Source organism: Coregonus lavaretus, assembly GCF_964263955.1.
Source record: "Coregonus lavaretus genome assembly, chromosome: 2".
NCBI lineage: Eukaryota > Metazoa > Chordata > Actinopteri > Salmoniformes > Salmonidae > Coregonus > Coregonus lavaretus.
Window position 1 is genome coordinate 22,846,044 of NC_139989.1, and position 18,073 is coordinate 22,864,116.

General features: G+C 42.9%; 1 protein-coding gene across 3 annotated transcripts in view; it reads right to left on the reverse strand.

Annotated features, from left to right (window-relative positions):
* The window catches only part of sugct (succinyl-CoA:glutarate-CoA transferase), a 237,238-nt gene that overhangs the window by 63,396 nt on the left and 155,769 nt on the right, over nt 1–18,073 (reverse strand). For all 3 annotated transcript variants that reach the window (XM_084147019.1, XM_084147018.1, XM_084147021.1), the window contains one exon: nt 9,603–9,666. In XM_084147019.1, the coding sequence (XP_084003145.1) occupies nt 9,603–9,666 (64 nt within the window). The remainder of the gene's footprint in view (nt 1–9,602; nt 9,667–18,073) is intronic.

Genomic DNA, 18,073 nt, shown 5'->3' on the forward strand with positions numbered 1-18,073 from the left:
CGGCACAAAAACATAATCCGAAGCCTATTCTCCATCACTGATATGTGCGAGACAGACGAAGACCATCATTGAAGCATGGTGGAATGTAGAATTTGTCAGGACTCGTCAGAGTGGTTCCTTTAACTGACTTACTTCCCCTCTACATAACAATACTTTTATTTCATTTAAGCACAATTAACAGATCAATGAAATGCAACAGTCGGAGGTTAATCATTTTAAGGGACTGCTCTTAGACCCAAAAGCCACACCCCCTTCCAACTCAGCTAATTTTGCGCTTTTGTTTGCCGGAATTCCATTAATTGCTCTTCATTGTGTTCAGCCCTGAAGGTTTTCATCGACATTCACCCAAGACGGGTGAGGCCAGATAGGCACAATTATTGTGCCCTATTCTGACTTTCTCACTCATGAAACAAGGTGAGAACAAAAAAATAACAATTACTGTGCCGAATTTGCAAGTGCACAGAATAGATTTTCTCTTTTCTTCCCACGTTTAATAAACAATCGAGCCCGGACAGAAAAGCAGGCCGTCTTCCAGAGAATGGAAGTACTCAGAGATGTAATGTATATGTTGGAAAGATGCTTGGTCGGGGGGCCGTGACATGGTACTAGGTGTCTGTTGTGGTTTTCCTGTCTTTGTGGATCATTCTTCACAATTATCCTTGATTTGGCTTGGATGGGCACATCAATGTTCAGGATACACAATGGTAAACACCACATTGAAAACATCAAAAGCCCACCACTGATTGTCGGGGGGAGGACATATCACCCATTTAGAATTAATTGACAAAATCGACTTCTAAACATAACTGTTCCAGCAGAGAGCTCAGAGTAGGGGGGGTCAAATAGTTACTTTGGAGGTGACTACAACTATTTGAATACAGATCTCAGAAAGCAACTACTTTGTAAACTATTTGAATGTAGATCAGAGAAAGCAACTACTTTTTTTTTACAAATAATTAAATACATATCTCAGGAAGTGACTATTTTTCAGAAACTATTGGATTGGCTGCCATCGACTAACGCAAGGCTGTATTTCGAACTTCATGTTGCAGATAGAAATATAATGAATAGAGCACACAATTCCCTATACTATTCCAATCCATCTGACAGTAGATCATATTTGATCTACACAATACCTTTCTATCTGAACATACTGTACATTTCCATTGTCCTGAACAGGCCCCAGGTGTAGATAATCAAGTTACAGCTACTACCACTAGGCCATCGGACTGCTGAACAGCTAACCCTGGGATATTTAGTTACATTACTCACTCTCAGTAACACTTAACATAAAGCAATTTCTAAAGTCTTATGTAACAATAATTTTGCTATTGTAGCAATCACAGTTAGGAAACATGTATGAGAACTTGATGTGAAGTGATACTGTATTTACCTTATGTCTCACTGATTATGAAAATGTACAGGTAACTGCCAAAATAATGGAAACACTTGAGTAAACGAGGGATACAAAGTACATTGAAAGCAGGTGGTTCCTGAGTTAATTAACCAATTAACATCCCATCATACTTAGTGCATAAAAATGCTGGGCAGCCTGGACCACCGCGGCCCCCCTCCGCTGGGCTGTGCTCTCTGAATTAGAGCTCTGTCCCTTTGACGTTTGTGGCCTGCACGCAGCCGGCATCTCAGCAGCCCTCTTCTCAGTTGAGTTCTGTGGCTCTGGCCTCGCAACCTCGCAATCTGCTTCGAGACACTTTACAGGATCATTCCGGCGATTGTGATAGGGAGTTCGATGGTGAGGCATATATCTGTAACTGGGGCAAAGACTTTGTGTTTTCCTGGGGCAAAAGTTCAGGATATCACCAGGTTGCTTCCCGAGGCTGTGAGTCAGTCACTGGGGGCTGATACTGTCATGGTTCATGTGGGGTAAATTACATTATGAAGGGCAGCTTAGAACAGCAGAATTTGGATTTTAAAGAACTGATTGGGTCTCTACTTGACACCAACAAACACCACATAATATAATCTGTCCCTCTGCCCTCCCTAAATCGTGGCATTGAACAGTTCAGCACACTTTTAGCCCTCCATAACTGGCTACGAGACAATTGCAGCTCTGTGGGTGTAACATTTATTGACAATTTTGATACCTTCTGGAAACAAAGCTTGTATTATAAGGAGGATGGGATCCACCCAAATCATTTGGGTTCCTGGATCCTTTCACAGCATTATAAGGCTGTGTTGAGACAATTATTTATCAATGACCCAAGTCCAGCTCATTTAATCCCTACCATTGTGTCGCTGAGTTGTAATAATGCTTCAGCAAATGTACATTATCCCGGGGGCGTTGGAACACACAATGTAAATAACCGAATGTATGTTCCTCTTACTGCCCGGAATGACTCTGCTGATTCTACAGCTATTGTATGCAGTAATAATATGCCTATGAACCAGAGTAATACTGTTAGCACTGAGATGGTTTGCCCTAGTAGGAAGTCCACTGTGTGCAGCTCACCCTGCACTAATAAAAATAACCCAAGTATGTCTACCTCTGCTAAGCTTCCCAGTAAAGCAAGAAAAATAATCAAGCATCCCAGAAAAGTGTTAAAAATAGCCCATGTTAACATAGCTTAAGAAACAAGGCTCATGAAATCAATAATTTGCTAGAAACAGATGACATTCATATTCTAACAATCTCTGAAACTCACTTAGATAATACCTTTGATGATACAGTGGTAGCAATACAAGGTTATAACATTTACAGAAAAGACAGAAATGCCAACGGGGGCAGTGTTGTGGTCTATATTCAGAACCACCCTCCTGTAAAGCTTAGAGAGGATCTCATGTTAAATACTGTTGAAGTAATATGGCTACAGGTTCACCTGCTCACCTAAAGCCCATTCTGGGGGGAAGCTGCTATAGGCCAGTAAGTGCTAACAGTCAGTATCTGGATAACATGTGTAAAATGCTTGATAATATATGTGATATCAATAGAGAGGTATACTTTCTGGGTGATTTAAATATTCACTGGCTTTCATCAGGCTGCCCACTCAAGAGAAAGCTTCAAACTGTAACTAGTGCCTGTAACCTGGTTCAGGTTATCAATCAACCTACCAGGGTAGTTACAAACAGTACAGGAATGAAATCATCAACATGTATTGATCATATCTTTACTAATGCTGCATAAATTTGCAGTATCCAAATCCATCGGATGTAGTGATCACAATATAAACTCAGCAAAAAAAGAAACATCCCTTCTTCAGGACCCAGTCTTTCAAAGATAATTCGTAAAATTCCAAATAACTTCACAGATCTTCATTGTAAAGGGTTTAAACACTGTTTCCCATGCTTGTTCAATGAACCAAAAACAATTAATGAACATGCACCTGTGGAAGGGTCGTTAAGACACTAACAACTTATGTCACAGTTATGAAAACTTAGGACACTAAAGAGGCCTTTCTACTGACTCTGAAAAATACAAAAAGAAAGATGCCCAGGGTCCCTGCTCATCTGTGTGAGCGTGCCTTAGGCATGCTGCAAGGAGGCCTGAGGACTGAAGTTCTGGCAGGGCAATAAATTGCAATGTCCGTACTGTGAGACGCCTAAGACATCGCTACAGGGAGACAGGATGGACAGCTGATCATCCTCGCAATGGCAGACCACGTGTAACAATACCTGCACAGGATCGGTACATCCGAACATCACACCTGTGGGACAGGTACAGGATGGCAACAACAACTGCCCGAGTTGCATCAGGAACGCACAATCCCTCCATCAGTGCTCAGACTGTCTGCAATAGGCTGAGAGAGGCTGGACTGAGGGCTTGTAGGCCTGTTGTAAGGCAGGTCCTCACCAGACATTACCGGCAACCATGTCGCCTATGGGCACAAAACCACCGTTGCTGGACCAGACTGGCAAAAAGTGCTCTTCACTGACGAGTCGCGGTTTTGTCTCACCAGGGGTGATGGTCAGATTCACGTTTATGGTTGAAGGAATGAGCGTTACACCGAGGCCTGTACTGTGGAACGGGATCGATTTGGAGGTGGAGGGTCCGTCATGGTCTGGGGCGGTGTGTCACAGCATCATCGGACTGAGCTTGTTGTCATTGCAGGCAATCTCAACACTGTTACAGGGAAGATATCCTCCTCCCTCATGTGGTACCCTTCCTGCAGGCTCATCCTGACATGACCCTCCAGCATGACAATGCCACCAGCCATACTGCTCGTTCTGTGCGTGATTTCCTTCAAGACAGGAATGTCAGTGTTCTGCCATGGCCAGTGGAGTGCCCGGATCTCAATCCCATTGAGCACGCCTGGGACCTGTTGGATCGGAGGGTGAGCGCTAGGGCCATTCCCCCCAGAAATGTCCGGGAACTTGCAGGTGCCTTGGTGGAAGAGTGGGCCCCGTGTAGCTCAGTTGGTAGAGCATGGCGCTTGCAACGGCAGGGTTGTGTGGGTTGTGTGGGTTCGATTCCCACGGGGGGCAAGTATGAATTTTATTTATTTTTTTAAACGATGTATGCACTCACTAACTGTAAGTCGCTCTGGATATGAGCGTCTGCTAAATGACGTAAATGTAAATGTAACATCTCACAGCAAGAACTGGCAAATCTGGTGCAGTCCATGAGGAGGAGATGCACTGCAGTACTTAATGCAACTGGTGGCCACACCAGATACTGACTGTTACTTTTGATTTTGATCCGCCCCTTTGTTCAGGGACACATTATTCAATTTCTGTTAGTCACATGTCTGTGGAACTTGTTCAGTTTATGTCTCAGTTGATGAATCTTGTTATGTTCATACAAATATTTACACGTGTTAAGTTTGCTGAAAATAAACGCGGTAGACAGTGAGAGGACATTTCTTTTTTTGCTGAGGTTAGTAACCATATCGAGGAAAACCAAAGTTCAAAAGGATGGGCCTAATATTGTGTATAAGAGGTCATACAATAGGTTTTGTAGTGATTTGTATGTTGTTGATGTGAATAATATTTGTTGGTCCGTGGTGTGTAATGACGAGGAACCAGACACTGCACTTGACACATTTATGAAATTGCTTATCCCAGTTACTAATAAGCATGCACCCATTAAGAAAATGACTGTAAAAACAGTTACAGTGAGGGAAAAAAAGTATTTGATCCCCTGCTGATTTTGTACGTTTGCCCACTGACAAAGAAATTATCAGTCTATATTTTTAATGGTAGGTTTATTTGAACAGTGAGAGACAGAATAACAACAAAAAAATCCAGAAAAACACATGTCAAAAATGTTATAAATTGATTTGCATTTTAATGAGGGAAATAAGTATTTGACCCCCTCTCAATCAGAAAGATGTCTGGCTCCCAGATGTCTTTTATACAGGTAACGAGCTGAGATTAGGAGCACACTCTTAAAGGCAGTGCTCCTAATCTCAGCTTGTTACCTGTATAAAAGACACCTGTCCACAGAAGCAATCAATCAATCAGATTCCAAACTCTCCACCATGGCCAAGACCAAAGAGCTCTCCAAGGATGTCAGGGACAAGATTGTAGACCTACACAAGGCTGGAATGGGCTACAAGACCATCGCCAAGCAGCTTGGTGAGAAGGTGACAACAGTTGGTGCTATTATTCGCAAATGGAAGAAACACAAAATAACTGTCAATCTCCCTCGGCCTGGGGCTCCATGCAAGATCTCACCTCGTGGAGTTGCAATGATCATGAGAACGGTGAGGAATCAGCCCAGAACTACACGGGAGGATCTTGTCAATGATCTCAAGGCAGCTGGGATCATAGTCACCAAGAAAACAATTGGTAACACACTACGCCGTGAAGGACTGAAATCCTGCAGCGCCCGCAAGGTCCCTCTGCTCAAGAAAGCATATATACATGCCCGTCTGAAGTTTGCCAATGAACATCTGAATGATTCAGAGGAGAACTGGGTGAAAGTGTTGTGGTCAGATGAGACCAAAATGAAGCTCTTTGGCATCAGCTCAACTCGCTGTGTTTGGAGGAGAAATAATGCTGCCTATGACCCCAAGAACACCATCCCCACCATCAAACATGGAGGTGGAAACATGCTTTGTGGGTGTTTTTCTGCTAAGGGACAACTTCACCGTATCAAAGGGACGATGGACGGGGCCATGTACCGTAAAATCTTGGGTGAGAACCTCCTTCCCTCAGCCAGGGCATTGAAAATGGGTCGTGGATGGGTATTCCAGCATGACAATGACCCAAAACACACGGCCAAGGCAACAAAGGAGTGGCTCAAGAATAAGCACATTAAGGTCCTGGATTGGTCTAGCCAGTCTCCAGACCTTATTCCCATAGAAAATATGTGGAGGGAGCTGAAGGTTTGAGTTGCCAAACGTCAGGTTCGAAACCTTAATGACTTGGAGAAGATCTGCAAAGAGGAGTGGGACAAAATCCCTCCTGAGATGTGTGCAAACCTGGTGGTCAACTACAAGAAACGTCTGACCTCTGTGATTGCCAACAAGTACTAAGTCATGTTTTGCAGAGGGGTCAAATACTTATTTCCCTCATTAAAATGCAAATCAATTTCTAACATTTTTGACATGCGTTTTCTGGATTTCTTTGTTGTTATTATGTCTCTCACTGTTCAAATAAACCTACCATTAAAATTATAGACTGATCATTTCTTTGTCAGTGGGCAAACGTACAAAATCAGCAGGGGATCAAATACTTTTTTCCCTCACTGTAAATCCCCATGGATTGATGAGGAATTGACAAATTGTATGGTCAAAAAAGATGGCAAATAGGTCTGGCAGTACAACCGATTGGCAAACATACTGCAAATTGAGAAATCATGTGACTAAACTGAATAAAAATAAGAAGAAACTACACTATGAAACAAAGATAAATGACATAAATAATGATAGTAAAAAGCTTTGGAGCACATTAAATGAAATTTTGGGCAAAAAGGCAAACTCCGCTCCATCATTCATTGAATCAGATGGCTCATTCATCACAAAACCCACTGATATTGCCGACTACTTTAATGCTTTTTTTCATGGGCAAGATTAGCAAACTTAGGCATGACATGCCAGCAACAAATGCTGACACTACACATCCAAGTATATCTGACGAAATTATGAAAGATAAGCATTGCAATTTTGAATTCTGTAAAGTAATTGTGGAAGAGGTGAAAAAAGTATTATTGCCTATCAACAATGACAAGCCACCGGGGTCTGACAACTTGGAAGGAAAATTACTGAAGATAATAGCGGACGATATTGCCACTCCTATTTGCCATATCTTCAAGCCTACTAGAAAGTGTGTGCCCTCAGGCCTGGAGGGAAGCAAAAGTTATTCCCCTACCTAAGAATAGTAAAGCCCCCTTAACTGGCTCAAATAGCCGACCAATCAGCCTGTTACCAACCCTTAGTAAACTTTTGGAAAAAATTGTGTTTGACCAGATACAAGGCTTTTTTACAGTAAACAAATGTACAACATACTTTCAGCACACTTATAGGGAAGGACATTCAGCAAGCACTTACACAAATGACTGATGATTGGTTGAGAGAAATTGATGATAAAATGATTGTGGGGTTTGTTTTGTTAGACTTCAGCGCAGCTTTTGACATTATCGATCATAGTCTGTTGCTTGAAAAACGTATGTGTTATGGCTTTACACCCCCTGCTATATTGTGGATAAAGAGTTACCTGTCTAACAGAACACAGAGGGTGTTCTTTAATGGAAGCCTCTCCAACAAAATCCAGGTAGAATCAGGAATACCCCAGGGCAGCTGTCTAGGCCCATTACTTTTTTCAATCTTTACTAACGACATGCCACTGGCATGTGCGTCTATGTATGCGGATGACTCAACACTATACACGTCAGCTACCACAGCGACTGAAATGACAGCAACACTTAACAAAGAGCTGCAGTTAGTTTCAGATTGGGTGGCAAGGAAAAAGTTAGTACAAAATATTTCAAAAAAGCATTGTATTTGGAACAAATAATTCACTAAACCCTAAACCTCAACTAAATCTTGTAATGAATAATGTGGAAATTGAGCAAGTTGAGGAGACTAAATTGCTTGGAGTAACCCTGGATTGTAAACTGTCATGGTAAAAACATATTGATACAACAGTAGTTAGGATGGGGAGAAGTCTGACTATAATAAAGCGCTGCTCTGCATTCTTCATACAGGCCCTAGTTTTGTCACACCTGGACTACTGTTCAGACGTGTGGTCAGGTGCCACAAAGAGGGACTTAGGAAAATTGCAATTTGCTCAGAACAGGGCAGCACGGCTGGCCCTTGGATGTACACAGAGAGCTAACATTAATAATATGCATGTCAATCTCTCCTGGCTCAAAGTGGAGGAGAGATTGACTTCATCACTACTTGTATTTGTGAGAGGTATTGACATGTTGAATGCACCAAGCTATCTGTTTGAACTACTGGCACACAGCACGGACACCCATGCATAACCCACAAGACATGCCACCAGAGTTCTCTTCACAGTCCCCAAGTCAAGAACAGACTATGGGAGGCGCACAGTACTACATAGAGCCATGATTACATGGAACTCTATTCCACATCAAGTAACTCATGCCAGCAGTAAAATTAGATTTAAAAGACAGATTAAAATACACCTTATGGAACAGCGGGGACTGTGAAGCAACACAAACATAGACACATGCATACAAACACATGATAACATACGCATTATACACACATGTACACATGGATTTTGTGTTATATATATTTGGTAGTAGAGTAGAGGCCTGAGGGCACACACTTAAAATGTTGTGAAATCTGTTATGAATGTATTGTAATGTTGTATAAAATGTATAACTGCCTTAATTTTGCTGGACCCCAGGAAGAGTAGCTGATGCCTTGGCAGCAGCTAATGGGGATCCATAATAAATACAAATACAAATACAAAAGTGTTCTACTCGAATGTTAAGATTAGCCCATGTCCCTCACTGTTGCCTAGATCTAGCTAAATTACATTTATCAGATGTTTTCAGGCCCAAAAATGTCCATGTCCCAGGCCATTAGTTGTGTCTCCAGCTATAAACCTCAATGCAAATAAATGTACAAAAATAAAGCAACATCTGTTTGGTTATTGGTTTAAAAACGTTTTATTACTGTACATTTGTATTACTTTCCATTATTTAGATCGATAAATGTTAATGTTTAGCATGTTTATATGTTTTCTTCATTCATTAAGTATTGAATTCTAGGCTGTATATAAACATTCATATCGGACAACCTTCCAAACCATGTGCTAATGGTAATATATTTACACTAATTAAACTAACTGTTGTAATTTTTGGTTCTTGATTGAATATTTGGCAGCCATTAAATAAATATTTTGTTTTGTTTTCAAATAACTTTTATATATTCAAATATGATTTGTTTTTCTGTGCGAGCCACAAGGGCTCATGGGAGCAGGAGCCTATCTCCTGTTTCTGTAGCGTGAGGCAGCTTGAAGTACACCTTCTGGACAGGAGGCTAGTCTATTGCAGGGCCTTACCCCCTTACCCCCAGTCCTTAATGCTGAGTGTCAAGCAGAGAAGCATTGGGTCCCACTTTTACAGTCTTTTACAGTCTTTGGTAAGACTTTATACGTTGTAATTTGTTTAAAATGGGACAAACAATCTATTGTCACAAGTATCCCCATAGGGCTCAGGCTCTTACCTGGTACTGCAATCCTTCCAGCCATAGGGTGGTTCATCTCCAGTATAAGGCCATTGTTTGCAACCTGAAAAGAATATACAAAGTTGAAGATTAAGAACTATTCACTCTTCTTTATCAACTTATTTCATTAACACTCGGCCATAAGGGCTAAAGAACACTGTCATAAAACAGACATACTCTATACAGTATATACAAAAGTACGTGGAAACCCCTTCAAATTAGTGGATTCGGTTATTTCAGCCACACCCATTGCTGACAGGTGTATAATAACGAGCACACAGCCATGCAATCTCCATAGACAAATATTGGCAGTAGAATGGCCTTACTGAAGAGCTCAGTGACTTTCAACATGGCACCGTCATAGGATGCCACCTTTCCAACAAGTCAGTTGTCACGATCGTCATAAGAAGCGGACCAAGGCGCAGCGTGATATGCGTACATCTTTTAATGAGTACTTTATACAAATAACAAAACAACAAACGATACGTGAAGTCTACAGGTTCACCAACACAAACCTATACAGAACAAGATCCCACAATAAACTAGTGCCAACCGGCTGCCTAAGTATGGTTCCCAATCAGAGACAACGAGAATCAGCTGCCTCTGATTGGGAACCACCCTGGCCAACATAGAAAACACGAACTAGAACGAAACATAGAAAAATACAACATAGACACTACACACCCTGGCTCAACATTAAAGAGTCCCCAGAGCCAGGGCGTGACATCAGTTCATAAAATGTCTGCCCTGCTAGAGCTGCCCCGGTCAACTGGAGCAACAAAGGCTCAGCTGTGAAGTGGTAGGCCACACAAGCTCACAGAACGGGACCGGCGAGTGCTGAAGCGCGTAAAAATCGTCTGTACTTGGTTGCAACACTCACTTCCGAGTTCCAAACTGCCTCTGGAAGCAACGTCAGCACAAGAACTGCGCTTCATGAAATGCATTTATATGGCCGAGCAGCCGCACACAAGCCTAAGATCACCATGCACAATGCCAAGCGTCGGCTGGAGTGGTGTAAAGCTCGCCGCCATTGGACTCCGGAGCAGTGGAAACGCATTCTCTGGAGTGATGAATCACGCTAGAGCTGGCAGTCCGACGGACAAATCTGGGTTTGGCGGATGTCAGAAATACACTACCTGCCCCAATGCATAGTGCCAACTGTAAAGTTTAGTGGAGGAGGAACAATGGTCTGGGGCTGTTTTTCATGGTTCGGTCTCGGCCCCTTAGTTCCACTGAAGTGAAAACTTAACGCTACACCATACAATAACTTTCTAGACAATCATGTTTTTCCAACTTTGTGTCAACAGTTTGGGGAAGGCCTGTTCCTGTTTCAGCATGACAATGCCCCCAAGCACAAAGCGAGGTCCATACAGAAATGGTTTGTCGAGATCGGTGTGGAAGAACTTGACTGGCCTGCACAGAGCCCTGACCTCAACCCCAACGAACACCTTTGGGATGAATTGGAACGCCAACTGCGAGCCAGGCCTAATCGCCCAACATCAGTGCCTGACCTCAATAATGCTCTTGTGGCTGAATGGAAGCAAGTCCCTGCAGCAATGTTTCAACATCTGGTGAAAAGCCTTCCCAGAAGAGTTATAGCAGGGGGGGGGCAACTCCATATTAATGGCCATGATTTTGGAATGAGATGTTCGACGAGCAGGTGTCCACATACAGTGAGGGAAAAAAGTATTTGATCTCCTGCTGATTTTGTACGTTTGCCCACTGACAAAGAAATGATCAGTCTATACTTTTAATGGTAGGTTTATTTGAAGAGTAAGAGACAGAATAACAACAAGAAAATCCAGAACAACACATGTAAAAAATGTATAAATTGATTTGCATTTTAATGAGGGAAATAAGTATTTGACCCTCTCTCAATCAGAAAGATTTCTGGCTCCCAGGTGCCTTTTATACAGGTAACGAGCTGAGATTAGGAGCACACTCTTAAAGGGAGTGCTCCTAATCTCAGTTTGTTACCTGTATAAAAGACACCTGTCCACAGAAGCAATCAATCAATCAGATTCCAAACTCTCCACCATGGCCAAGACCAAAGAGCTCTCCAAGGATGTCAGGGACAAGATTGTAGACCTACACAAGGCTGGAATGGGCTACAAGACCATCGCCAAGCAGCTTGGTGAGATTATTCGCAAATGGAAGAAACACAAAAGAACTGTCAATCTCCCTCTGCCTGGGGCTCCATGCAAGATCTCACCTCGTGGAGTTGCAATGATCATGAGAACGGTGAGGAATCAGACCAGAACTACACAGGATGATCTTGTCAATGATCTCAAGGCAGCTGGGACCATAGTCACCAAGAAAACAATTGGCAACACACTACGCCGTGAAAGACTGAAATCCTGCAGCGCCCGCAAGGTCCCCCTGCTCACGAAAGCACATATACAGTGGGGAAAAAAAGTATTTAGTCAGCCACCAATTGTGCAAGTTCTCCCACTTAAAAAGATGAGAGAGGCCTGTAATTTTCATCATAGGTACACGTCAACTATGACAGACAAAATGAGAAAAAAAATTCCAGAAAATCACATTGTAGGATTTTTAATGAATTTATTTGCAAATGATGGTGGAAAATAAGTATTTGGTCAATAACAAAAGTTTCTCAATACTTTGTTGGCAATGACACAGGTCAAACATTTTCTGTAAGTCTTCACAAGGTTTTCACACACTGTTGCTGGTATTTTGGCCCATTCCTCCATGCAGATCTCCTCTAGAGCAGTGATGTTTTGGGGCTGTCGCTGGGCAACAAGGACTTTCAACTCCCTCCAAAGATTTTCTATGGGGTTGAGATCTAGAGACTGGCTAGGCCACTCCAGGACCTTGAAATGCTTCTTACGAAGCCACTCCTTCGTTGCCCGGGCGGTGTGTTTGGGATCATTGTCATGCTGAAAGACCCAGCCACGTTTCATCTTCAATGCCCTTGCTGATGGAAGGAGGTTTTCACTCAAAATCTCAAGATACATGGCCCCATTCATTCTTTCCTTTACACGGATCAGTCGTCCTGGTCCCTTTGCAGAAAAACAGCCCCAAAGCATGATGTTTCCACCCCCATGCTTCACAGTAGGTATGGTGTTCTTTGGATGCAACTCAGCATTCTTTGTCCTCCAAACACGACGAGTTGAGTTTTTACCAAAATGTTCTATTTTGGTTTCATCTGACCATATGACATTCTCCCAATCCTCTTCTGGATCATCCAAATGCACTCTAGCAAACTTCAGACGGGCCTGGACATGTACTGGCTTAAGCAGGGGGACACGTCTCGCACTGCAGGATTTGAGTCCCTGGCGGCGTAGTGTGTTACTGATGGTAGGCTTTGTTACTTTGGTCCCAGCTCTCTGCAGGTCATTCACTAGGTCCCCCCGTGTGGTTCTGGGATTTTTGCTCACCCTTCTTGTGATCATTTTGACCCCACGGGGTGAGATCTTGCGTGGAGCCCCAGATCGAGGGAGATTATCAGTGGTCTTGTATGTCTTCTATTTCCTAATAATTGCTCCCACAGTTGATTTCTTCAAACCAAGCTGCTTACCTATTGCAGATTCAGTCTTCCCAGCCTGGTGCAGGTCTACAATTTTGTTTCTGGTGTCCTTTGACAGCTCTTTGGTCTTGGCCATAGTGGAGTTTGGAGTGTGACTGTTTGAGGTTGTGGACAGGTGTCTTTTATACTGATAACAAGTTCAAACAGGTGCCATTAATACAGGTAACAAGTGGAGGACAGAGGAGCCTCTTAAAGAAGAAGTTACAGGTCTGTGAGAGCCAGAAATCTTGCTTTTTTGTAGGTGACCAAATACTTATTTTCCACCATAATTTGCAAATAAATTCATAAAAAATCCTACAATGTGATTTTCTGGATTTTTTTCCCTCATTTTGTCTGTCATAGTTGACGTGTACCTATGATGAAAATTACAGGCCTCTCTCATCTTTTTAAGTGGGAGAACTTGCACAATTGGTGGCTGACTAAATACTTTTTTTCCCCACTGTACATGCCCGTCTGAAGTTTGCCAATGAACATCTGAAGGATTCAGAGGAGAACTGAGTGAAAGTGTTGTGGTCAGATGAGAACAAAATGGAGCTCTTTGGCATCAACTCAACTCGCCGTGTTTGGAGGAGGAGGAATACTGCATATGACCCCAAGAACACCATCCCCACCGTCAAACATGGAGGTGGAAACATTATGCTTTGGGGGTGTTTTTTTGCTAAGGGGACAGGACAACTTCACTGCATCAAAGGGACGATGGATGGGGCCATGTACCGTCAAATCTTGGATGAGAACCTCCTTCCCTCAGCCAGGGCATTGAAAATGGGTCGTGGATGGGTATTCCAACATGACCATGACCCAAAACACACCGCCAAGGCAACAAAGGAGTGGCTCAAGAAGAAGCACATTAAGGTCCTGGAGTGGCCTAGCCAGTCTCCAGACCTTAATCCCATAGAAAATCTGTGGAGGGAGCTGAAGGTTCGAGTTGCCAAACGTCAGACTCAAAACCTTAATGACTTGGAGAAGATCTGCAAAGAGGAGTGGGACAAAATCCCTCCTGAGATGTGTGCAAACCTGGTGGCCAACTACAAGAAACATCTGACCTCTGTGATTGCCAACAAGGGTTTTACCACCAAGTACTAAGTCATGTTTTGCAGAGGGGTCAAATACTTATTTCCCTCATTAAAATGAAAATCAATTTATAACATTTTTGACATGCGTTTTTCTGGATTTTTTTGTTGTTATTCTGTCTGTCACTGTTCAAATAAACCTACCATTAAAATTATAGACTGATCATTTCTTTGTCATTGGGCAAACCTACAAAATCAGCAGGGGATCAAATACTTTTTTACCTCACTGTACTTTTGGTCATGTAATGTAAGAGATGTCATTAGGAATGTGATGTCAACAGTTGGATAGAAGAGTTGTGATGAGAAAGCTACGTTGCTCTGGTCAGACCAACCATTTATGGCAAATTATAAATGCAACATGTAAAGTGTTGTAAATAAAAGATCCCAGAAATTTGGCACAAAAAGCTTATTTCTCTCAAATTTTGGGCACAAATTTGTTTTCATCCCTGTTAGTGAGCATAATCCATCCACCTGACAGGTGTGGCATATCAATTAGCTAATTAAAGAGCATGATCATTACAGAGGTGTACCTTGTGCTTGGGGACAATAAAAGGCCACTCTAAAATGTGGAGTTTTTTCAGACAACACAGTGCCACAGATGTCTGCATTGCCAGAGAATTTAATGTAATTTTCTCTACCATAAGCCGCCTCCAACGTCGAATTTCACAGTATGTCCAACCGGCCTCACAACTGCAGACCACGTGTAACCACGACAGCCCAGGTCCTCCACATCCGGCTTCTTCATCTGTTTGATGGTCTGACACCAGCCACCTGGACGGCTGATGAAACTGAGGAGTATTTCTGTCTGTAATAAATCCCTTTTGTGAGGAAAAACTCATTCTGATGGCTGGGCCTGGCTCCCCAGTGGGTGGGCCTGGCTCCCAAGTGGGTGGGCCTATGCCTTTCCAGGCCCACACATGGCTACGCCCCTGCCCAGTCATGTGAAATCCATAGACGCTCGCAGTGGTAAGCGTTATGTCAGTTGGTCGAACATAGGATGACACAACTGTTACCACACTGTGCCGTTTTACAGTTTTTTATTTAGCCAGATTTGGCTAAATGAGATGGCATCAGGGTTGGTCTGAACAGGGCAAGGTAGCTTTCTTATCACAACACTTCCTGGCATGCTGTGGCTAATTAACACTTCTATCCATAAGAAGTGCAAGGACAAGATCAGACCTGGGTCAGTTGAAAATTACAAGTTGAAAATATTTGAGGTGTGCAGCTCAAGTATTGGAAAGTATTTAATATATAACCATAAGGTTATTGTACTCCTCGGTCTGGACGAGATGCACATCTTCGTTTATGAGTGTTCATAGGGCATGAGAGTCACGGTTCACAATGACACCATCAATTGTCAGCGGTTCAAACCAGTTTTACTCTATTCCACGTCTATCATGGGTTTCCTACGTCTATGGGTTTCCTATTTTTGAACAGATCGGAATTCTGACCTTCCATACTTTATTCATTTTTATGACATGACAGTGGGACACTCAATGTAGAGGGCCATGATAGAAAGTGCTCAAGGGTAGGATAGTGCTCAAGACTAGAACCCTCTTCACAAGGAGGATATGTAGTCCGTTCTATGCACCGTGCATATAATGTCAAACTAACTTAGGATAATTAGCGCTATACATCACAGTGTGGGCAAGCTGAAGTCAGACAGTTACATAAGGACGAAGAGTCAGAACACCAGACATGTGTGACACTCTCGCTCTCTCATCGTAATGGACTCGTTGACCCTCGGAGCAGATCACCACGGCGATAGCGTCAAGGGAGTGCGCCTCTCCTCCATGTTATATTTAGAGGCTGCATGGTGCTGATTCACGTGGCACCTCTCTCTCCTCTCTCGCTCTACGGGACAGCCGATATGTGGTGGTGCACTCATTGGTAATGAGCTAGAGGTGGGTTTGCGTCAGTCTGCCGGGACATGAGTCTCTGTCTCCTCCTTTCCCATTGGTATCTGCATCCTCCATGTCGGGGTAGGTCATGCACACCAGAGCCCACTTATGGCGCGTTTACATGGTACGAGATAGACGGCAAACTTGATGTCATTGTTTTCAATGAGAGCATAAATGCTGTTGAGGCTGCCGTTGAATGCCGTCAGCCGCCACGGTAGACGGGACTTCCCGCCAAAGTAAAAATATTGAAACTTTTGCCATCAGCTGTAGCATTGTTTTCTACCGGATGTTGATTTGCACTGTTTGTTTACTGAAATCACCATAGCAACGCATACCGTCGTGCTGGCTTGCTTTTGCCGTCACCATCTTTCTTGCTTTCTTGTCCCTTTATGCCGACTGGTATGACGGGACGTTTTTTGCGTCCCTCGTCTAACCGCAACATTAGAGTCACACACACAACTGACACTGCAGCCGCTTTGTGTGTTCACCACCAGCCATAGTTCAGCGCAAGTTTGCTGATGCTTTGAATGCCAGGGGCATGGAATTAACAGAATGCCAGCATATTGCACTCAAAACAGTCCAAGACAAAATTACTCTCAGCCTGTGCACAGAGAATGCACATACATTTGACTTAAAGCAGCCTCACCACTTGGTTTGCTATATAACGCACATTTAATGAATGAGTGAGACCGAGAGACAGAGGGAAGGAGGTTTTTATGGAGTACTAACTGGTAGTTATCTCTGGCCTTATTTTCAGGTATATCAATGGATCACTCTGTCTATCTTTTCAGGTGAGAATAAGTCCCTTATAAACGAGTGAGGCCAATGTGTGAGGCAGTCTTAAAAACAGCAGCCTGGTCCGCACTCACAGGGGTCATGACAGGCTAACTTTAGGATAATGTACAGCAAAGTCATCACACCATACTGTACATGTGTTGTTGCACTTTCGGAGGCGCCGCAGAGGAGATCACTTTCCCACATTTGGTTCCAATTTCTCCTGCTTGTGTGTATGTCTTATGAATATGAAACAGATTGCACAGAGAGATATAAAGTGCTGCTGCCTGTTTAGACAGCTGAATCAGTTGGTATCTAGAAATGTATATCAAATTTTAAGATGGTTTACTCTTCCAACTGCTGTAATACCAAAAAGCTCTTCTGGCTCTGAATTTCCGGTCTAGGCCCATAAACCCATTAACCCCAATATGTTGGACAATGATTAAAGACAGGAATTCCTTATTCAAAAGACAGAACGATGAGTCTCTCCCTGAAGACGAATGGTGGAATGGTGTGTACTTCCTTTAACGGGGGGAGCCATGACAGTAGCACTACCTGGAGAAGACTGGAGTTGACTTTGGGACTGATTCAATAAAACCTGCCATCTTTGTTAACAGATTCTGTCTCAAATGGAAACTAAAAGAAATGAAGCATCCAAATTTAAGAGGAGACCATCTGGTATTTTGACAGTGCCCAGAACCTTTCCATTCGACCCCAGGATATAAGGTGTGTTAAACACAGATTGTTCGATTGAATTGAACCCAGAGTTTGACTTCTACCTTACAAACTTATCCAGCAACTTCATAAAAGTGTGGAAATAAGATTTGCAGTCTGAAATGAAAACTGCACATGAATGACCAGGTGGCCACATGGTCAACAGAAATATTGCAGCGAATTTGGGTTAGCCTGGTCTGGGACCAAAACCCAGGTCCAGCAACTGTGTCAACCCTACATGTTAGTCTTTATGCCAAGAGATCTGAACCTCTTGAGAAATGTGCTATAATATTGTAAAGGATAAACACTTGACACAGCGCCATCTAGGCGTGTTGTAATAATAGATGGGAAAACTGTTCAGAGAACGTAAGATAAAACGGTAGCTTAAAAAACCTTATCCCATCCTCCAAACAGTAATCCAAGAAAGTCGATCTCCTAGATACATGATTAAGTGAGGGAGCGATA